The sequence below is a fragment of the Dasypus novemcinctus genome, chromosome 16 (genome assembly GCF_030445035.2).
Source record: "Dasypus novemcinctus isolate mDasNov1 chromosome 16, mDasNov1.1.hap2, whole genome shotgun sequence".
Classification (NCBI taxonomy): Eukaryota; Metazoa; Chordata; class Mammalia; order Cingulata; family Dasypodidae; genus Dasypus; species Dasypus novemcinctus.
Window position 1 is genome coordinate 29,012,920 of NC_080688.1, and position 23,370 is coordinate 29,036,289.

A 23,370-nucleotide genomic window follows, 5' to 3' on the forward strand; every position below is an offset into this window, starting at 1 on the left:
GAAATAGGAGAATAAGTAGAGTTAGATAATAATGAGCTCTTATTATTATTATTTTTTGTTATATACAAATAAAATTGATTCTTGCATCCAGATATGAAACTTCTAGGATAGGAAGAGGCAAGATTAACATTTGACATATTTCAGTAATAAGTATTAGACTTTCGTTTCAGAAATTGGATTTTATTTTAATTATTCCTAGACCCTGCACATATATATGCATGTCATATACTTGTGTGCACTTTGTAAGATATAATACAGTGATAAGTTAGCCTCGTTTTGAGCCCCCACCACTAGGATTGCTAGTCCCAGGACTCCCTCACCTTGGAAGATTCCCTGATAGCTTACATTTTGTCCCTTAATAGTTTTAAAATAGCTGTTAAAATCCATCCACTGCAGTACCACATTTTGTCGGTTCTCTTGCCTCCATTGCTGTAGCGAGTCCATTTTTCCTCCTTTGAGGGGATTTGGGAATTTATTGCTTCCTCATGCTGAAATGCATGTATTTCCTAGCAGTATAAGGCTTCACTGATTTTGACTTGGTGGCTTCTATTGTTGATGGGTCCTTTCAGTGGTTTCCAGGAGAGGCAGGGTCCTCTGAGCAACATTATAGCGCTTCTCTTTGGTTTGGAAAATTTGTTCTTACCATTCAACATCTACTAAATCCTTGACAACTTTTTCATTTACCCTGCTCTTAAATTCCTTGAAGAACTGGAATGACAGCCATTGGTGTCTAGATTAGAAGGCCGTATGATGGCACATATTTAATATTGTTTTCATAAGTTTTGATACAGGGATATTGAAATACTAATTATTCAAAATGTATATTTTAACAGGTTCATTTTGATGGTTGGGACCCTAAATATGACTACTGGGTAGACGCAGACAGCCCTGACATTCACCCGGTTGGATGGTGCAGTGTCACGGGGCATCCACTGGAAATGCCGTGTCGTGAGTATCGTATTCTGTGTTGTTGCTTTTTAAATACTTAGCCTGAATTCCAGCCTTACTATTGCTTATTCTTGTCATTGTAGACATTTGAAAGCTAGGTATCAGATAGGTGAATTAATCATAACTACAGCTACAGTGAAAGCCAATTATTAACAATTCAGCCTCAAAGGACATGCTATATATAAATGAAAATTAATAGTCATTAAGAAAAACTGTGTTGTCTAAAACTATTTTGATAGTGTTTCTACATTTTAGTTTGGAATTCTGACAGTAGCTCCAAATCCATTTAATTTGGGCCATTTCTATTAGCTGAACTCAAATTTGTTTCTTATGCATCCTATCCTTAATTAATTTTTTTTATTAGAATAGGCTACAAAATATTTTAGAATTTTTTTTTTTAATTTTAGAAATTTCTTGATCTTTTTTTTGTAAAAATATTTTCAAAAGCCTCTATTGCTATTGATATCTTATCATTTCTTTCTAACTACTTTAAGGAAGAAATTAACCACTCCTCAAATTCTAATGAAGCTTGAACCAAATATCTTATCCTTTTGTCTGAAGGATTCCTGTGATCTGATTAGGCTGACATGACTAATGACTAGTTGTATACCTATGTGCAGGCATTCTCCACTCTTATGTTTGTTTTTCTCCCTCACTGGTTCTGCTGCCTCCTTTTGGCTTCTTGTGATGAAGCTAGCATGGTATTCTGTTAATTAAAATGTCTTACATCAAGCCAGCCTAATGATGCTTGAACATTATACCTAAATGGGCTAACTGCCTCTTTGAAAGAATTCTTTTGCTTCTTGCAAAAGGGGGAAGAAATCCTGACTTCATATTTTTTACACTTTTTATTTTGGAATGCTTTCAAACTTACAGAGAAGTTACAAAAATAATACAGACCTAAAACAGAACACCAACATAATCCTACCCCCCCATATACCCATATCCACCAATTTTAACATTTTGCCACATTTGCTGTACTATTCTTTCTATCCATCTATTTATCTGTCTTATTTATCAATCTATTTTCTGAGCACTTGAATGTATATTGTATACATCATGCTTCTTGACCACTTAAAATTGCCATGTACATTTCCTAAGAACAAGAGAATTCACTTATGTAACTACCTCATGTGCAGTTCTAAAGTTCAAAAAATTTAAACATTGACATAAAACTTAGTCCACATTCCAACTTTTTCATATGTCCCAATAATGTCCCTTTGAGGCTTTTCTCCTCCTTTGTATATGTCCATGTTCCTATTACATTTAATTGTCATTGTTTCTTTAGTTTTTCTTTCTTTTTTTTTAATTGTGGGAATATATATACAACATCTCATCCACTTCCAAGCATACCATTTAATGGGATTTACAATATTGAGGTACCCTAACCACCTTCCATTGCTAAAACTTTCTCATTTTTTCAAACAGAAACCCTACACCTACTATGCACTAACTCCCCATCTTCCCTGCCCTCCCTCTGGCAATCTTTACTTTTTGTCTCTGTGAATTTGCATATTCTCCAATATTTTCTTTGTAGTTGCCTTGGGGTTTGAATTCAACATCTTACATCTATAGCAATCTTGTGTGCTTTGGTACCAACTTAACTTCAGTAGTACACACATGCTATGTTCCTTCACCCCTGTGTCCCCTCACCTTTATTTAGTTCTTGTCACAAATTACAGGTTTTAAGCTTTGAGTCACAAAACACTGATTTTATACATTTGCTGTTTAGATTCTATAGAAAATAAAAAGTTAGAACTACAAACCAAAAACACAGCAGTTCTGGCATTTATATTTACCCATGTCATGATCCTCACTGGAGGATTTCTTTATACAACTACAATTTATTATCTTTTCCTTTCAATTTCCAGATCTCTTTTTAGCATCTTTTGTAGGGCCCAGTCTAGAGGTGAACTCCCTTAGCTTTTGCTTATCTGGTAATGTCTTAAGCCCTACCAGTTTTGGAACTCCCTTAGCTTTTGCTTATCTGGTAATGTCTTAAGCCCTACCAGTTTTGGAAAGACAGTTTTGCTGGATATAGAATTCTTGGTTGGCAGTTTTTTGCTTTCAACTTGTATGTGACACATTGCTTCTCTTTTCTCCTTTCAGAAACTTTTCTTTAATCTTTGGTTTGGCATTTGTGTGTTTGGGTTTATCCTGTTTGGAGTTCATTGAGCATCTTGGATATTTCTATTCATGTCTTTCATTAAATTTGTGTCATTTACAGCCATTATTTCTCAGAATATTCTCTCTGTCCCTTGTCCCTTTCTTTCTCTCTTCCCCTTTTGGGAATCCCACAATGTGTATTTTGGTATGCTTGATGATGTTCCACTGGCTACTCTGATCTCTTCCCTTTTCTTCATTCTTTCTTCATTCTGCTTCTTAGATTGTCTTTTAGCCGTGTTCTCTAGGGAAACAGAATTGACAGAAGATATCTGCAAATATTATGAGAGTTTATAAAATTATCTCACAATGACTATGGGAATGCATGAGTCTAAATTCCATAGTGCAGTCTGCAAGCTGGAAACTCTGATTAAGGTCCTTGATGAATTCCCCAGGAGAAGGTAGCTGGCTGAAGGAGAGGTGGGAATTCTCTCTTCTGACTTTAGAAAACTTCACTTCTCCTCTTAAGGCCTTCAGTTGATTGGTTGAGAAATCTCTCATTGCTGAAGGCAGTCTCCTCAATTGATTATAAATATAATCAACCATAGATGCAATCAACTTACTATTGATTTAAGTCCATGAAATGTCTTCACAGTAACAATTAGGCCAGTGCTTGCTTGACCAAACAGGTCATTACCTGGCCAAATTGGACATGAGCCTAACCATCAGAGACTGGATGATTTCAATGATCTTATCTTCAATTCACTGATTGTTTCTTCTGAAAAATCCAATCTGCTATTAAATCCCTTGAAGTAATTTTAAATTTCTTTTACTGTAGTCTTTAACTCTGTTTGGTTCCTTTTCATACTTTCTATCTCTCTAATAATATTCTCTTTGTATTCCTGATTTCTTTTAGCTCTTTGTCTATGCATCCTTTAGCCATTTGAGCATATTTAGGACCATTTTTTAAAAGTCTTTGTCTGGTATGTCCCTGGTCTTGTCCTCCTCATGTATAGTTTCTAATGCCTTAAACTTCTCCTTGCCTGAGCATGACTTCATAATTTGGCACACATTTTTACATTGTGGTAGATTCTTCAGAACCAACGTCAGTCAGATCCGAGGCTTTCTCATATGAAATTGCAATGTATTAGCAAGCATGGGATGTGTGCGCGAAAGATACAAGACCATGTAAAGGACCAAATGGGGCTTTCCAGATAGGGGAAGGTGCCAGTGCTTTTGCTTTGTTTCTTTCCTTCCCACTTTTTATTATCCTTTGTTTCACACTCTCCCCTCCCCAGCCTACACAGACAGCCATCTCTTACCCTAGTATTTCTCTCATGTAGGAACACTTTCCACCAGGCTAAGGATATGGGGTATAGGGAAGCTCTCTTTGCTCTGCCTTACTCCTTGCCTGCTCCTTGGCTAAGCTGCCTCTCTGGCTTCTTTTCTGAAGGTCTCATGAGTGTCCCCAAGTCCATGCCTCAAACCTGAACTCCAGCCCAGGCCAAACCTACTCTTCCTAATGTAGGTCCTACTTCCTTCCCAGTTCTTGCTCCTTACTGCAGAATAACCCTTGACTCCCCTCCTCCTTGCTCCTTCTCATTCTACACATCCAACCAGTCACCATGTCCTGCTGAATTTCTTCCTGAATTTCTCTAGAACCCTTCTTTGACCCCCCTCCCCTTCCTAATACCATTGCACTATTTTAGGCGGTCCTCATAGTTAGAAATGATTCTCAAAATATGGTCTCCAGCCTACTAATGAGTTGCAGATGGTTAATGCATATGATGAATGGATCTAAATATGAAGGTGGTTAAAAGTATGACATTCAGAGCCAGAATGCTTACCTGTGTGGCTCTTAGTGCCTCAGTTTCCTCATCTATAAAATGTAAAAAATATTAGCATCTCTCATAAATTTCTAATTATGAAATGAGTTAAATATATGCCTAGCACTTCAAAAGCTGGCTGGTGCATAGTGTATATACTCAATTAATGTTAACTATTCTTATCTGGAAATTATGGAATATTCTTTGATTTTCATTTTTATATAAAACTGTGAATTATGAAGGGTTACAAAACTTGAAATTGAGCTAAAGTGAGTATGTGACTGGAATTTTCCAAATATTTTAATTCAGTTTTCTCTTAAGAAGCTTGGCTCCCATGTCTTGTTGGCAATGTCACAAGATTCCTGTTTTGGATGATCATACTCAAGTAATTGAAATCCCTAAAATTTAGGAGAAAGATAAGTTATAATTGGCTGTCTTCAGTTGGTAATGATTTTCCATTGCTGCTGTGCTTACTTTAAGTTTGTTATGAATTTCTGTTGCTTGGATTAATCCTTATGATGTGATTTGTTGTGGCTTGTTTGGTTAACCCTACAGTTTAGAGTTATGCTTATCTGGATCATTGGTATTTATGCCTTACTAATTATTAAATACCTAGACTTTAAAACATACTTATAATAAGGTTTAATATAAATGATCCTTGGACTTATTTTCAGGGCAAAAAAAAGAGAAAGAAAGAAAAATACTCGCACATAGTTATTTGTCACTGAATTTCTTTTCCACTAGAAAGTGGAAATATGGTTTAGAGGCTTTAAACAGAATGTCTGTGGTTCTAAAGAAGGCTCTTCCTGTCTTTCCAGTTTCCTTCTTGTGTAAAACACAAATCTCTTCACATTCTCTCATTCTTAAAGCTCTTCATGGCATGCAGTATCCTACAGGCTTCAGATTACTTTACTTTACACACACACAAGGCACTCCTTCTGAACTCTGCCCGCCTGCTTACCTCAGTTTTCCACCACTTTTCACCAAGGACCCTTCATCTGCCCCATACGAGTTACTCACAGTGCCTCGAATGTTGTCCTAAATATTTTGAAGACAGTACACCACCTTTCTGGAGCTTTCCTCTGTATCTTGGTTAACTTTGCAGACAAATCATCCTCAGCTGGAGTAAATGCCCATGTAGTGATGAGTTGCCAGGGGCACGCTTTCTGCAGTCTGACTTATCGACACCTCCTGGCTCCTGGGTTGTATTTTATGGATGATGTTTGCACAAACAAATCGAGTCACTGTTTCTGGCTGAGTGCTATTTTAAGTCGAAGGGCTGACTTATCTACTCATATGATTCAAAGTAAACTTCCCTTATTAAGATGTCCAGTGTCTTTGACAATCTGGTCAAAGTATTAGGTTTTTGTGAGTAGAACTATAAAACTGTATGAAGTATTTTATCATATATGAACAGATTAAGTCATCAGACCAATGTTAGCTTTTAGATATTTTTCAGGTATTTTCAGATGTTTTAATTTTAATATACTTTGCACTCTCTATTTTTACTTTTGTTATATTATGTGACTCAACAATTGCCTTCAGTACATTGTTTTATATAATATGATCGTTATTGATGAAACACTGCAAAGATTTAAAATTTTAGGCCTTGAGAAAACCTTAGAGATCTTCTAATCTGTCCTCTCATTTTACGGAGAAGGAACTTGACGTGAACTTTTTATATTTTATTTATATACTCTTGTGATTTTTTAATAGAATGTAACACAGCAGGTTGCCTACTAATGGTAATCTGTGAAAAGAACTATCACAAGAAAATATGAAGTAGACATTTTTTAATCTGTTTTTCTGTATGAATTTTTTTGTATTTCCCCTTTTATTAGAGAAATTGTGGGTTTACAGAACAATCATGCGTAAAGTATAGGACTCCCACTTATCACCCCAAAAACACCTTTCCTTAGTGCAGACATTTGTTACAATTGATGATAGCACATTTTTATAATTGTACTATTAATTAAACTCCATGGTTTTAACTTAGAGTTCACTGTTTATGCAGTGTAGTTCCATGAATTTTTTAAAAAATTTATTCTATTACTATATAAACAATCTGACATTTCCTCTTTTAATCACATTTAGATGTATATTTCGCTGCTTGCCTTCACAGTGTTGTACTACCATCACCACCATTACCATCCATTACCAAAACATTTCTATCATTCCAAATAGAAACCTTATACATTTTAAGCCTTAACTTTCCATTTCCAAGCCTCATCTGTCCCCTGGTAGCCGCTTATAGTCTACATTGTGACTGTAAGTTTGTTTATTCTAACTGTTTCAAATCAGTGAGAGCATACATTATTTGTCCTTTTGTGTCTGGCTTTTTTCACTCAACATGATGTCTTCAGGGTTCATCCATGCTGTAACATGTATCAGGACTTCATTCCTTTTTACAGCTGAATATGATTCCATCGTATGCATATACCAGATTTTATTTATCCATTCATTGGTTAACGGACACTTAGGTTTCTTCTGCCTTTTGACAATTGTGAATAATGCTGATATGAGCATCAGTGTGCAAATACCTGTTTGAGCCCCTGCTTTCAGTTCTTTTGGGTATATACCAAGTAGTAGGATTGCCAGATCAAATAATAGTTATATACTTAGTTTTCTGAGGAACTGCCAGACTGTATTCCTCAGAGGTTGCACCATTTTCCATTGCCATCAGCAATGAATGAGTGTTCCTATTTATCTGCATCCTCTCCAACACTTTTTATTTTCTGGTTTTTTGATAGCAGTTATTTTATTGGCTGTGAAATGGTATCTCATTGTGGTTTTGATTTTGCATTTCTCTGATTGCTGTTGATGTTGAGTATCTTTTTGTGTGCTTTCTGGCCATTTGTATATCTTTTTTGAAAAGATTTTTTTTAAGTCTTTTGCCCATTTTTAATAGGGTTGTTTGTCTTTTTGTATATTGTTGAGTTGAAGGTTTTTTTTAATATAGTTGATATTAATTTTTTATCAAATATGTGGTTTCCAAATATTTTCTCCCATTGTGTAAATTGTTTTACTTTCATGGTAAAGTCCTTTGAGGAACAAAAGTTTTTATATTTTGAGAGATCCCATTTATCTCTTTTATCTTCTGTTGCTCATGCTTTGGATGTAAGTTCTAAGAAACCATTGCTTAAGGTGTGTACCTACATTTTCTACTAGGACTTTGACAGCTCTAGCTCTTACATTTAGCCTTTAATCCCTATTGGATTGATTTTTTTGCATGGTATGAGGCAGGGGTTTTCCTTCTTCTTATTATTTTTTTCCTCTTTTTTCTGTTTTTGCAAATAGAAATCCAGTTTTCAACTGGAAAGAGCCCCCAGCTTGAATGACCCGAGGATGCCGGTTTCCTCTCAGCTGCCATCCCCAACTCAGGCAGCTCCCCGTCAGGTCACCCTGTGCCCACTGCCTGACTCTGCTCTGCTTTTCTCATGCCTCAAAGGACACAATTTATCTGTTCTATCCTGACGTACAGTCCTTTATGGTAGATTATTTTCTGTAGTTATAGTCAAGATTAAATACTTAAGGCTTGGCACTATCATGTTGCCAAAATCTCTTATATCCTTAAAAAGGTATGAAAATATCAGAACCTAAAAACCATCCCACCTTGATCATCTACTGGACTGCCGATTGGCAGTCTTAAGTCATATCATTTGGAAACTGTCATCCCATTTACATTCAGTGTTGAATTTCTTCCAGTAGAGAGCTCATTTCTTTTATTTTATTGCTATTTATTTGCCCACAGATCATCTACACTGGGCAGTGAGCTATCCGATGTTTCTTGATTTGCACATAGGCTAAGCTTTCAGGACTGTGAGTACTTGGATTTAAATTTCCATTCTCCTCTGAGAGACAGTGTAGCTTTGGGCAAGTTACTTTCCCACTGGGAAGTGCAGCCTTGTGAGGTTCCACAGGCTTCTGCCCTTTCCAAGTGGTCTGGAGCATGGTGACCTCTTCATTGATCCAGAAAGTTGGGAGCCGAGTTGAATTCCTACAACTTAAGCAACCAATATGCTGTGATTTTTTTTGCTGATTTCTGAGTGAATACTGCATAACAGTTAGGGCAGTTTACAACATTTAGATTTGCTGATTCAGATTTTAGGCAAGCAAGCCTTCTAAGTCTCGATTCAACTGATCACTAGTTTTACTGTCCATCAAAAAAAAAAAATCCGGTTACATCATAAACATCTCACCAGCAAAATAAAATTATTCTCACAGAGCTGTTCAATAGCTTCTGAGTTGTCAAATCCAATGGACATAGCCTGACCTGCTCTGCGCCTTCTGCAGCCTTAAGCCTAATGTGCCATTTGCTTTATTTCCCATGTAGGCAATGGCGCTTTCTGCGGTTCTTTTCCTACCTCTCTGACCCCTTCTTAGTTTCCCCTGGCTGCCTCACTTCCTCTAGGGGCAGTGTGTATTCCTTGACCTAATCTTCTTTAGAATTTGGACAGAAAACATGAGGCCCTTTGCAATCAAGTGGCAGCTCCTCTGTGAAACTCTGATGTCCTCAGGGGGGATTAACTGTTCCTTCACCCTAGTTGCCTCCTAGTATTTTTTCCTACCTTCTATTATGTTAGGATTATGTTTTTCATGCCACCCTCCTGCCCAGAACCTCCAATGGCTTCCCACCTCCCTCAGAGTAAATTCCAGAGCGCTTGCTCTCCTGTCAAGCCCTCCCTCCTTCGTCTAGCCTCTGGCTCCCTGCCCAGTGAGACTTTCTGCTGCTCTTCTCTGTAGTCCCCCACCTGCCACCCCTGTGGCTGGGAGCTTAGTACGGACACATGCTCTCAGGGCTTTGCTCAATTGTCACCCCCTCAGATGCTTTCTCTGACCAAGCCATCCTAAACAGTAACACCTGCTAACCTCCTCCCCTCACCTGCCTGCCTTTTTCTTAATTGCAGCTTTCACAGGCTGTTATATTCTATACTTGTTTGTGTTCTTACCACCTCCCACACTAAAATCTCCATGAAACAGAGCACACTTGCAGCTCAGGGGATACTCACAGAGTGCGTGGACGTGGACAGCTTCCCTTCCCCCCTTTTACACTGAAGCCTACTAGGGCAGAGTCTTTGTGGTTTTCATCTTTGGTTGTCGGAACATTCCCAACTTTTGCACATGGAAAATTCTGGCCCACTGGTCCAGAAGAGAGTGTGCCGGTCCACAGACAGGCCCGTTCTCCAAGAGGGTCTCCAGCCCCACATCCCTTGCTTGGGCCCTATCCTCCCTCGGATTTGTGTATCTGGCCCCCTCAGTGAGCATTTGTTCAGTTTCTCCATCGTTTCCCTAACTTACTACATTCATTCTTCTTTTCTACCCTCCCTCGCCCTTCAGCCCTTGTTCTTAACATTCAGACATCAGAAATACAGTAAAATATTTGGTTACACAGCAAGACTTTGTTCATGTTTAAGATGGCAAAAAAAAAAAACTATAAAATAAAAAAACATAATAGGTCTAATGCCTCTGATAAGGTCAGTGGAGCTGCAGCCAGCAGAACTGTTTTCTTAATTAAAGGCAGATTTGGATGCTGCACTTGGTCACCAGTAGACCTTACCAGGTGCGTGTGAAGTGTTTGTTCTGTGCTGCCAGAGCCGCCTGCGGTGTCCTGGCTGGCGGAGTGGGTGGCGGGGTTGGTGGCATCGTGCAGAGCCCACCCAGCCTCCCAGCTTGCCTCACCCTGTCTGACAGCACAGCACGCTGCCGTCTCCCCTTGGGTACAAAAGAAGTAGGTGCCAGAGAGAGCGTTTCATCCATTATCTCAGAAGCCTCGAGTCTGTTAGGGAAAGTTCTCCATCCTGGAGAGGCCCCGCAAACGTGGACACAGAGTACAAATGACCGGGCTCCCAGGAGCCCACCAAGCCAGCCGTGGGGTTTTAGAGGTGCTGTCAGTGGAGCTTGTTAGACACAGAGGTGCCTGTGCACTGGTCTCAGTGGATGTCCAGCCCCGTAGGTGCTTTCTCTGCCACCTAAGCACCCATCCTGGCCCCTGTCCTCTGCTGGGACAGTGACCCCGCAGTGCCAGGCTCCCATGGGTGCTCCCCGGCCTCCTACCCAGAGAGTCCACAGTGACTTCACATCATTCCTGGTGGTCAGCAGTAGCTCTTAGGGCACAGCTGTTTCCAGGGAAGGTCTGAAGCCTGGATTTTCCAGAAAAGAATCTTTATTCGGCCTGCGAGGGACCCTGGTTTCATCCCTGTGGGTGCTCCCCCAAGGAGCATGAATGCGGAGGGTCTGTCCCCCAGCCTGGGGTCCCTGCTATTTGCTCTAGTCCCCGAGCCTCTCTTCACGTGGCTTTGTATCTTGACCTCAGTTTCCTGCGACCCTACCAGCCCTCTCAGAGGCTCTGAGCCTCCTTACTAAGATGTGTAGGAACATCTGGATGGTACCCTTTCCTTCCGTGTCCCACTCAGGCTGTGCTGGGGCAGCACCGTGGCCTCAGACTCATTAATTTAGCCACCGGCCACTGCCATGTCATTACCTTTTGCCATGTGAATGTTGCCTGGGGAGATCGTTTCCTAAAGATGGACAGCCACTCCTTAGTAAAGGGAAGCAACCAGTGCCCCCACCCTGTTGGGGGCTCCTTCTTTGTAACTAGATATCTACTCCAGTGCTAGCCTTAGAAGGGGTAAATGAAGGCAGAGGAGGAAATGTGAGAAGAGAGAGAAGAGCAGGAATCTACACACATCTGGTTCTTGGCTTCCTTTCATCTTTCATCTGCCCCATTCAACCCTTTTTATCAACTCTTAAACACAAGCTCTCTCTCTGCCCCAGGACTTTTGCACATGCTATCTTCTCTGCTAAGAATGATCTGTCTGCTCTTCTAATGAACAACTCTTTCTCATCCTTTAGATATCATTTCAAATGGTCCCTTCACAGGGAGGCCTTACCTGGTTACAGTCTCTAATGAACCACTTTGTTTTCTCTATGGTGTGTAACACAATGTGTAATTAAACTAGGTGTCCATTTCCTTGCTTTTGGTCAGTAGCTCCCATGAGGCTTAGCTCCTGGCTGGAGGAACCAGGATTGGCATGTCTGTCACTGTTACTACAGGGTCTGGCTTCTAGCCATTCATCTTCCTAGCTAAGAGGTGGTTAATCACTCATGCCAAGTCAATGTGCTTCTCTAGAGACCTTCTCTGGCTCTTACTTGGAATCTTCATGGAGTGAATTCTTGAATGGTAGCAATGGAATTAGTCTCGTCAGGCATAGCAGGAAACACTCGTCAAAACAACCTCCTACCGCTAATGAAGGAAACTTTCAGAAATATGAAGTTGACAGGCAGAAAAAGGATATTCCTTAACTGGCTTCCATGGCTAAATAGTTTTGTCATTATTCTTCCTTTAGCTTTGTTTGATTTATATTTGGAAGTAATTATGTTGCTTGATTACAAAGTAAATTAAGTAAAGCATTTTTAGGAAGTTACTGTGTATAATACTATAATCATTATATAAATTGCAATAATATGTATAGTCTTTACAATTTAAAGACCCTGAGAATATTGCTATCTACTTAACTGTTAAGCATTAACAAGCACAGAAACTTGATAAAAGATGCAGCTCATATTTACCCTATTTGGTTCATTACACAGAAGATACATAAACACAGCAAAATGACTTGTAAATACACCACATGGCCTGGTCCATTGTTTATCCTGTTAAGTGAGATACACTACTTAATCCACACTAAGAAAGGATTGATTATTATCACCCTTTTAGATGACCATTTGGGACCCTTACGATTTAGGAAAGTTTTGTTCAGTCAGAGATGGGAAATTCACTTAAACTATAAATAAGAATTAATGCAATTATAATCCAGATCTGGGACAAAAAATGTGTTGAATTTGCATTGTCTGATGAAAAAATAAAGATTGTTAACATAGCCATGTAACAGTACATTTTCCCTTGCATTCTCTTTTAAAGAGAATTTCGTAAGGAATTTTTAGTTCCTGTTCCTCCAAAATACAGCAAGTAATCTGCAGTTTAAGAGTCCCTAAGTACTCATTGACTTAATAGACAATTACAGCATATTGTGTTTTAAAAAAAAGTTAGCTATTTTAGAAACCCCTAATTACAGATTTACATGATAGACTTACCAAGAAAAAAAAAATACATTTCAAAATGTACTTACAGTCTTAATGATATTATCCACTTTTAAAGTTCCTGGTTGAAGTGCTCATCCTATGTGCTCTACCTTCTGGAGGTGTAATGACAGAATAGATTTACTTTGTTCTAAAACTTGGTCTTTGGATGCTAGCTGTCTCAGAACAATTTTGTGGGCTCTTTTTTCATCTTAGCTAGATGGCTTCATTCACTACTGGTCTCTGTTTACAGTTAAGATGTAATAGGAAAAGAAAGGTTGTGGTCCCAGTTTACACACACTGATGGATTGGCTCTAAACAGGCACAGCTGTGTACAAATTTACAGCCATGGAAAACAAATACAACACTTACTAACTTCTCAAAGTTAGTGGTTTGGCAGTCTAAACAGATTCTCAATCACTTCCTTCAAATTTTCCCTTGATGACTCTTTTTTTTTTTAATTAACAACTTTATTTCAAATTCACAAAAATAAAAAGAACAGAAAAAGGTAGCTCGACAAGTTGTAGCAGCATTACCCCTAGAAAGTCTTTTTCAGGCACTTTTGTCTCATCTAATTCCAAATGCTAACTCAGTTGTTCTAGTGTTCATAAAGATACACAGATGAACACAGATTAATTAAATGGCATAGTCAATGTGTCCTTATTAATGACAAACAAAAGAAGAGAAAAAAATGCTTAATTATATTCATGTCTCAAAAAACCAAACCTCATATTCTTTTTTTTTTAAATGACTTATTTCTCCCTGTCTAGCCCGGGAACCTCTGGAAGGCTTTGGATATTGTTTTATATTTAGTTGGTGCAAAAGTAATTGCAGTTTTGCATTGTTGAAATTTGCTGTTTGATATTGGCATACATTCTTAAATAAATGTGGTTGTTATACATCCTTTTAATGTGCATTTTTCACTTCATTATTTTTGCTAATGATTTATTACTTGCTGTTTATTTTACATTTATTTTAGCCTATGAAAATGACGTTAGGCAAAATCAAATTTGAGCTATTTTATTATTCGAATTCAAAATGGGTCAAAAAGCAGCAGAGACAACTCTTAACATCAACAATGCTTTTGACCCAGGAATGCATTGTGGAATAAATGTACAGTGCTGCGGTGGTGTAAGAAGTTTTGCAAAGAAGACATGAGCCTTGAAAATGAGGAGAGGAGTATAGTGGCTGTCCATCAGGAGTTGACAATGACCAGTTGAGAGCAATCATCAAAGCTGATCCTCAAACTACACGAGAAGTTGCTGAAGAACTCAATGTCAACCATTCTATGGTCATTCGGCATTTGAAGCAAATTGGAAAGGTGAAAAAGCTCAGTAAGTGGGTGGCCCATGAGCTGACCAAAAATTTAAAAAATCGTTATTTAGAAGTGCCATCTTCTCTTATTCTATGCAACAACAACAAACCATTTCTTGATAGGATTGTTACTTGCAACCAAAATTGGATTTTTTTTTTCATTTTTTAAAATCTTTTTCTTAAAGATACATAGATGACCCAAAATTTTACATTAAAAAATATAAGAGATTCCCGTATACCCCACTCCCCACGTCCCCCACTTCTCCCACATCGACAACTTCTTTCATTTGGGTGGTACAGTCATTGCATTTGGTGAATACCTTTTGGAGCACTGCTACACAGCATGGATTATCGTTTACAGTGTAGTTTACACTCTCTCCCAGTCCATTCAGTGGGTTATGGCAGGATATATAATATCCTGCATCTGTGCCTGTAATATCATTTAGGACAACTCCAAGTCCCAAAAATGCCCCAATATCACACCTCTATTTCTCTCTCCCTGCCCTCAGCAACTCCCATGGCCACTGTCTCCACATCAATGATATGATTTCTTCCATTGCTAGAGTCGCAATAATTCTATAGTAGAATACCAGTAAGTCCACTCTAATCCATATTTTATTCCTCTATCCTGAGGACAGTGGGATGGCAATATCCTCTCCACTTCTAAATCAAGAGGGGGCTTAGATCCCACATAGCTGATGGATGTGATTCTCTTGTTTGTAGTTGTCAACTCTCTCAGTTCCCTGGTGTGCTGCTTGACCATCCTCACCTCCCTTTAGCTGACCTGGATAATTCCAACAAACCAGAGAGTAGGCGTTGCAGCTCTGCTGGGGCTCAGGGCCCAGCTGGCACATAGATAGTCCAGAGATTCAAATATCCTGAGCATGCAAAAGTGGATTTTATATGACAACCGGTGACAACCAGCTCAGTGGTTGGGCCAAGAAGAAGCTCCAAAGCACTTCCCAAAGCCAAACTTGCACCAGAAAAAGGTCACAGTCACTGTTTGGTGGTCTTCCACCAGTCTGATCCACTACAGCTTTCTGAATCCCAGTGAAACCAGTACATCTGAGAATTATGCTCAGCAAATCGATGAGATGCACCAAAAACTGCAATGCCTGTAGCCAGCATTGGTCAACAGAGAGGGCCCAATTCTTCTCCATGACAACACCCAACTGCCCATCGCACAATCAACGCTTCAAATTTGAACGAATTGGGCTACAGAGTTTTGCCTCATCCACCATACTTACCCCTCGCCAACCGACTACCACTTCTTCAAGCATCTCAACAATTTTTTTGCCAGGAAAACACTTCCAACACCCAGCAGGATGCAGAAAATGCTTTCCAAGAGTTTGTCAAATCCTGAGGCACAAAAATTTTATGCTACGAGAATCAATAGTTATTTCTCATTGGCAAAAATGTATTGATTGTAATGGTTCCCATTTTGATTAATAAAGGTGTTATCTTAGTTATAATGATTTAAAATTCACAATCCAAAACCACAGTTCCTTTTGCACCAACCTAATCATACCTTGGGGATGTTCCACTCTATCCTAGTTTGTGACTTGTATCTGGCCGTAGATTTTATGGAAGTCAGCATATGGGTATTTAAGGGAGAGCCTGGGTTGGGTAGGATACTTTTCAAAATTTTTCTGAAAGAGTTTTAAACCTCTTTGGAGTTTGTAAAACCTTTGGCCGGGGCGGGGGGGTCCAGGGTGCAAACATCACTCTACATTGCCTAGTTAATGAAAAACTTGCACAATTAGCTAACGGCCTGAAGGTTTTACTAGAAGGGCGTGCCCTCTCAGATGTTAGTATTGCAGTTGCAGTTTAATAAAGATCTGTTTGATATCTCTCATGTACTCTCCTAGGACTTGGAAGTCCTGTGGGGCACAGCTCTCTCCTGGTGGCCACTGGTGGCTAGGCCTGTGAGCACACTGCAACATGGCCCACCTGTGCCATCCGCAGCAAAGAGATCTTGAAGGGAGGTGGGGAGAGCAGGTGTTTTGGCTACCGCATGTACTGGTATTCACTATTAAGAGAGTAAAATTCTCCCTCCCAAATATGCTTTCTCCTATTCTCAGCATCTTCTTTCAAAATTGGAGGTAGGAGTGGGTGAAGGTGTTACTTTAAAGACCAGCGTTAGTGGTGCCAGCATCTTAGAAGATGTTTTGTTCGTTTGCCTTTTATGATATTAGAAGGATGAAAAATACTTGCTGGTGTTATTTTACTTTTAAGTAGATGTATCCTTAAATGAATCCAAGGAATGAAGATAGAATCAAATATATATGTATACATATATATTTAATGTAAAAGGAAAATTATGTATTTGCTTTATGAAAGAGCTGTATAAAGGTGTTTTGTTTTGTTTTGGTTTTTCATTTCATTCTGCATTCCTAAGTAACCAAGAATCTAGAATTTGGAAATACACACAAACCTGAATTTAATGACTACTACAAATGCAATCATAGATACCTGAAAATTTTGTAGCATATTTGGGGCTTAAGACCCTTTGGCTTGCATGTTGTTTTTCAAATATGCCCTGATTTTTTTTTTAAAGGAGGTACTGGGAATTGAACCCAGGACCTTGTACATGGGAAGCAGGCACTCAACCACTGAGCTACATCTGCTCCTCAATGAGACCTTGTTTTTTTGTTTTTTTGTTTCATTTTTAGGAGGTCCTGGAGATTGAACCGAGAACCTCATGCTTGGGAAGCAGTCCTCAACTACTTGAGTTACATCCACTCCCTGATACACATTTTAAACCAGTTAGTAAAAATTAGAATCTTTTTTCCTTAGCAAAGCAAGAAGTTTCACTTCACCACCTAAGATTACTGTAATTACAAGAGCTGGCAGAATGCTTTCCACAGGTCTCTGGGTTAACAGCTCTCTGCACCTGTACCTCCAGCAAGGATAGCCATAGTTCTTTTCTTGCATAACCTACTCACAGGAATGACATAATTAGAAGCTCATCATCCTAGGAAATGCAGATGCCACGTTTGAAATTCTGTGGCCAGCCGTGTGTCTCCCTGCTATACCTGACACGGCTCGCTGTACTTAACACCTGGCAGTTCCAGCTTCTGCTGTACTCACCCCCCCATAGCAGCCTTTAGAATACTTGTAATTTTACTTCCATTCATTCCTTCACAAAAATTTTCCCCATATACTGTTGTTTCTGTGATCACCGAACAGTTGAAAGTCTTAAGTGTGAGCATAGAGCTCCTCATAGCTTTTTGACTACATTACCGACCAGCTCCTTCAATTCAGTCTTCCCCTCGAATTACCCCACATTCTCCTCTTGCTGCTTTGATTATTTTCCTGAACATTAAAAGCCTTTAATGTCCTAAGAAATTGTGAAGCAGAGTGAAGAAAATATAGTTATGGAAGTTTTCATTCTTTAATGTGCGGTTTGTCTTTTTTAGATAGACAAGAACATCCTCCGTCATTTCCTTTGAGGTCCTCATTCTCTTTCTTCATATCAATGGACCCCATTTTCTAATGGAAGACATTAGAATAGGAGAGGACTCTTTTAATGTAATATCTCTGACCCAATTTTATACAATGAAAATTCAGTAGCACAGTAGATTCACAACTTATTCTAAGGTTAAGTTCTAAATTCAGCAAGTAAGGCAAAAAATGTGTTTACTCAAAATGACTGAGAACGATGTCTCTCATTTAGCCCAGTGCAGCAGTCTTTTCCTCCAAAACTGAACTATCTAGTTGGCTTGTGTTGAGCATTGGGTGGAATCATTGGTTTGAGTTGAGATTCATACTGTATGAACGACGTACTGCATTTTTCAATTCCTGAGCGATTCCTAGTGCAGGAAACTGCTCTCATTGGGAGGCAGGCAGTAGAACTTGGGAGAGCAGCAGTAGCTTCTCATCCCTGCCTCATGCTCATTCCTGGATTCCTTTGTTTGGAGAATATGGTGGGATTACCTGTAATTACAGCTCCTTTATTCTTGCCTCATTTTTCTTCCCTTGAATTTGTTCATATACAGAAACTCGACTCTATTCACTTCAGGTATTGAACTGTTGTACATGGCTGCCCTTTTATTTTTTAATTCTAGGAATAGTTGAGGAAAGAATTGTATGTATAAACATATAAACATGTTGAGTAAATCAGTTGCTTATTGGGCAGCATAGGGGAGTAAAAAGAACACGGACTTGCAAGTTAGCAACTTTGAATTCTTGTCCTAAGCACCATAGTATGGTTTATGAACTGGCACAAATTATTAACCTTTTAAAACTTTATTTCCTAATTTGCAAAAAATAAGTGGAAGGACTAGGGCAGTGGTTCCCAACCCAGATGAACTGGGGAGCACTTAATAAATAAGATTCCCAAGCTTATGTCTGTAATTCTGATTTGGGGAGCCCTGCAAAGCTTCCAGCTCTGTTTGCCAGTAGTGGATCTCTCTTCTTCCCCTAGTGGGCTCCCAGGTTCTCCCAATCCTGCTGCACCCAGGGCCTCTGGCCTTGCAGAGGCTGATGCCCTACTGCTTTGCTGCTTCCACTGTACTGAAGTGGTGACCCGTGTGGCCCATTGCCCTGTGGATGAGCACCCAGCCTTAGGCAAGGTAGAATTTGAACGCTCGAACCAGACTGTGTGACAGCAACTTTCTATCCTATTGAACCGAATGCCTTTGTCTCTGCAGTGGAAGTGAGCGTTGTGGTTTGCTGTTTTGATAGGGCCATCTTGCATGTAAGAAGCCTAGTCTGTCGCATCTCTTTGCAGGAGCGCTTACCCTCGGTAAGGTCTTGTCCCCCGCTCTGTGTTCTATAATCCAGACAGTTCAAAGCCACCAGTGAATCAAACAGAGCTGAGGTCCTGAAGGGCAGGTGAGCTGCTCTTGCCATCTACACAGGCACCAAGTACAGATGGTGTGTAGAGGATTTCCCAGCCATTGGAAACATGACACGTCCTCCCAGTGCATCCACATGGAATTCAGTATAGGAAAGCCAGTAGTTGTAGAGTCAAGTTTAGGGTAGGAGCCAAAGAAAATGTAACTAGAATGGCATGAATAAAATAGTTTCTCAAACAACTCACATTTTCTGTTAAGAATGGCCAAAAGTGTATTGGTGATGAAAACTCCAGAGGGGCCCTGTGAGGCCACTTGAGGAGAAGGCACCTTGAGGACGGGCTTTGGTGCCAGGGTGCCTGCTCCAGGTGTACCTGTCAGGGTCGTGGAAAGATGCTATAGCCACCCCGGTTTGGAGCCTTGGGTTGTAGCATGTTTAACCTTCTAAATAGCTTTCACATTTATATCTGTTTGGTTATGAGAACAGGCAGCGTTTTCATCAGCAGCTATTTGGCTTGATTTCAGTCACCCATCTAGGTGTGACATCTGCCATGGAAACAACTTATTAACTATTTGTTTTTCCTTTTGGTCAAAGGGGGAAAAGAGCCATCCAAGGATTGGGGGCGAGCTCACATGATGTGTTTGTGGTTTTAGGTTTTCCAGAGTTCCTTTCACCTGAGTAAGAAGAATCCTAGGAGTAAGCAGGGCAGACATTGCCAACCTTTTAGCTTGAGCTTAGTGTCACTTTGAATGAGGCAAAGTGGAGTCAGAGAAAAAGAGAAAATAAGAGAGAGTAAATGAATGAGAGTGATGATTTTGAAGCATTTCCATTTAATGTTATATCAGCACAATCCATTTACATGGACCAAGTACCAGATTAGTTATTAAAGAACCTAAAAGGATGATTTCATATAAAAGACAAATTAAAGGAGGTTCAAAACAAAAGAATGTAATTTAGTTTTTTTATATCTTTGAGATAGAATTAGAGAATTTGTGTAAAAGGTAAGGTTTAGAAGACAAGCTCATTTGTTTTGACAACAGATTCTTATTTTTTTCTTAAAAATAATTGTTTTAATTTCTGATTTATTTGGAATTTATTTAGCTTATATAGCAGTGATTTATTAATGAAGAATATGTTTTCTTAGAAAAATGAAAATAATTGATAAACAAATATAAGGTTATTAAAAGAATTTGATGTAAACGTTGGATAACTGGAATCATATTCATTATTTCCATACCCATTAATTGTATAGTATTAATGAAATCACTCTAATTCATTCAATTACAGCTTATTTATCTGAAAATTAGAAAGTCTAATTCCTCCTCTGCTTACATAATGGGTTGTTGTGCCATTCAAATGAGATAATATATGTAAAAACCCTTTGTTAATTGTCACAATAATACAAGATTGGATTTTTATAAACTTAATGAACCAGGTAGCAGATTTATTCCTCAGGATCGGTATCCACACAAAATGAAATAATGTTATGCCCTCAAAATAAAGTTATCAGCAGTAGTTTTATTTCACTCTAGTTTAGGTACAGGTGAACAAACATGTATTTTTATACCAACAATTCCTAAAGTTCTTTTCTGCTCTTAAAATTCTGTGCTCCTGTGCTGTCTATGCAGGTATCTCCCAGTTTTTTCCCTTCCATAGATCACAACACAGGTCATTGTTTTTGTTTTTTTTTTAAGTTTAAAAACTGGGTTCCAAAACAGGCCTGTATTTTATAAAGGCCTATGCTACTGGATAACACAAAAAGAGCTAGTTTTGTATATATAAATAGTTGCAGTATAAATTAATCTTTACTTAAAAATGCTGGTGTGACATGCTTGAATGGAGAGATAGCTCACATGGAACGGACATTTTTCCTTGCCTCTTCAATGTCATTTCATTCATTTATCAGTTCACATATTTATCACCTTCATTGTTTTATCCCTAATCCAGCAATGGGCCATTGCAATAATCAACCAGATTTAAGACACCTCAGGTTGAATCTCTCCATTTTCTACCAATAATTTTTCTATTTTTCTATAAGTATTATTACTACTATTCTTATTTCTAGCCTCCCTGATACTATACTCATTTTAAAACATGAGATGAGATCCTCTTTTCCTGGAATCTGTGTAATTATATAATTACTCACTACATTATTTAAAACTCAACATTTGATAAATGTTTTTCATTATATTTTGCCAAGGAAATCTTCGTCTCAATTGAAGAATGGGTCTGTTGCTTCCTTTTAAGTAATAAGTAAAGCCTAATATAACATGTTCTTTTGACCTTACACGCCAGGAAGCCCAAGCCGTACTGAGCATTAAGCACCTATATTATCTCTGAGTTTAACTTATTCCCTTCTTCCTTTTTGCTCTGCTTTATTTGATTACTTTCTAGTTTATTGCCTATGTCTATTATTATAAACTTCCTAAAATCCTTCCTGGAGTGAGAGGATGTATAAATTAATTGAGTAATGAAAGTACGAGACTCTACATTTCTGGTTCTCCTGTCTGAAGAACTGGGCTGCTACCTCCTTCTGAAGAATTAGCAAAGCATAATGAACAGTTTCTCTTTTTACCTGAACTCCCAGGAAGCTCTGCCAGTTCTATGGAAGGGACTTTTTTAAAAAAACTATTTTTTGCTGTTGTACTCTCTTTTCTTTAGTATGTAATTTTTCTGTGGTAGAATAAGTATTATTGCTATTATTATTACATTGTTCCCCTTCAGGACTCTCCCACATTTCTAGATGTTTTCCTGTATTAGGTAGATAATTTATTTTCCTCTAATCATATTGCCATTGCATACTTTAGTTGTACATCAAGTAAGTGTAACATTCATATCTTAGGAACTTTTAAAAATGCTTTTGTTTGCATTACTATGTTCCAAATTTATTCTTCTATTTTATTTATGTATCATGAAATCTGACAGCTTGAAACCTGCATACTAGCAACCATGGCTTTTGCTTTACTACTTTTCTTCTTATGTTTGAGAAACTCATTATTATAGCACAACGGTATTTATTGTCTCTAATTTCATTAGGCGGTGGAGAATAGGTATGATTAACCTATAATTTCACTTTGAAAGATATGCTTATTATCTGCTTTCTCCAACATTCAAAGGTAATTATTTCATTAAATCTTCTTAGCAAGCTATAATATAAATTTCCTGGGAGGTGGGATGGAAAAAAACAGGACACTAACCTAAAAGTTTCCAGTCCCAAATAAGGAATAGGGAAAGTTTAATCATTTGGAATGAGAACATGTGCATATTTGAGCAGTTTGTTCTTTTTTTTTTTTTTTTTTGTGGTTCTAGATTTAATACCATCACTCCTCTAGCCCCATTCTCCACCCGAGCTGCTGACCTTGCTGCCTATTTTGTTGAGAAAACAAATGTTTGTTGAGGACAAATGTGTCACCCCACTGCATAAAGTCTACCAGCACACCATCATCTGCCAGTGTGCTTTGCCTCCCCTTTGGTTGGCTCTGATGAGCAGTCCCTGCCTCATTAATAGTCACCTTTGCTTGGGTGTGGCCCGGTGCTTCAGGCTTCCTACAACTATGTCTTTTCTCTCTCACGTTACCAAATATTCTAATCATTACTCAAACAGTCTTATCATTACTCAAACAAAAGCAATAATCAACTGCTTTCTTCCCCTCATGCCCACTTTAGCTACTGCCTTTTATATCAAAACAATTCAAAAAAGTTGTTTAAACTGTCAGTTTCCTCTCTTTTATCTCCCATTCTCCCTTGAACTGAAGTCGGCACAGCCTGCCCTTTGCTGTTCCCAGTGGCAGTGCTCCAATTGTGTCATCATCACGGCTGAGAACCCCTTCTGGGCATGCTCTCTTCACACACCTTCTCAGCTTCCTGTCCTGGCCTTCCTCTTGCCTCTCGGCTTACCCCTTTACAGCTCATCAGCTTCCTTCCTTGCATTTCCCAGAGTTCAGTCCTCAGACTTCTCTTCTCTGTAGGCACTGGTTTGCCATGCGGTGGCATCCAGCCCGTGGGTTTAAATACCTGGACGATACCATCCTTACTGTGATTGCCCAGATATGTCAAGTGCAGAACCACAGCCAAGGCCTTCTCGGGTGTCCAGTGGCTCAGTATGGGTGATCTCAGGGATTGAGTCTCTACCTGCTTATTTCTATCCAGAGTCTTCCACCACACTCAGCATAAAGGAGACGCTCTGGCATATGGGCTCCTATGGGCTCCTCTCGCCTCCCTTCTTGTCGTGATGTGGCTCCAGCCACACTGGCCTTCTTGCTCTTGTCCTAGGAGGTCTCGTGCTCTCACTTCATGCAGAATT

At 39.0% G+C, this 23,370-nt stretch overlaps 1 protein-coding gene across 2 annotated transcripts in view; it reads left to right on the forward strand.

The window, feature by feature from the left end:
• L3MBTL4 (L3MBTL histone methyl-lysine binding protein 4) overlaps positions 1 to 23,370 on the forward strand; it is a 492,971-nt gene that overhangs the window by 287,711 nt on the left and 181,890 nt on the right. For both annotated transcript variants that reach the window (XM_004466967.3, XM_004466965.3), the window contains one exon: positions 834 to 948. In XM_004466967.3, the coding sequence (XP_004467024.1) occupies positions 834 to 948 (115 nt within the window). The remainder of the gene's footprint in view (positions 1 to 833; positions 949 to 23,370) is intronic.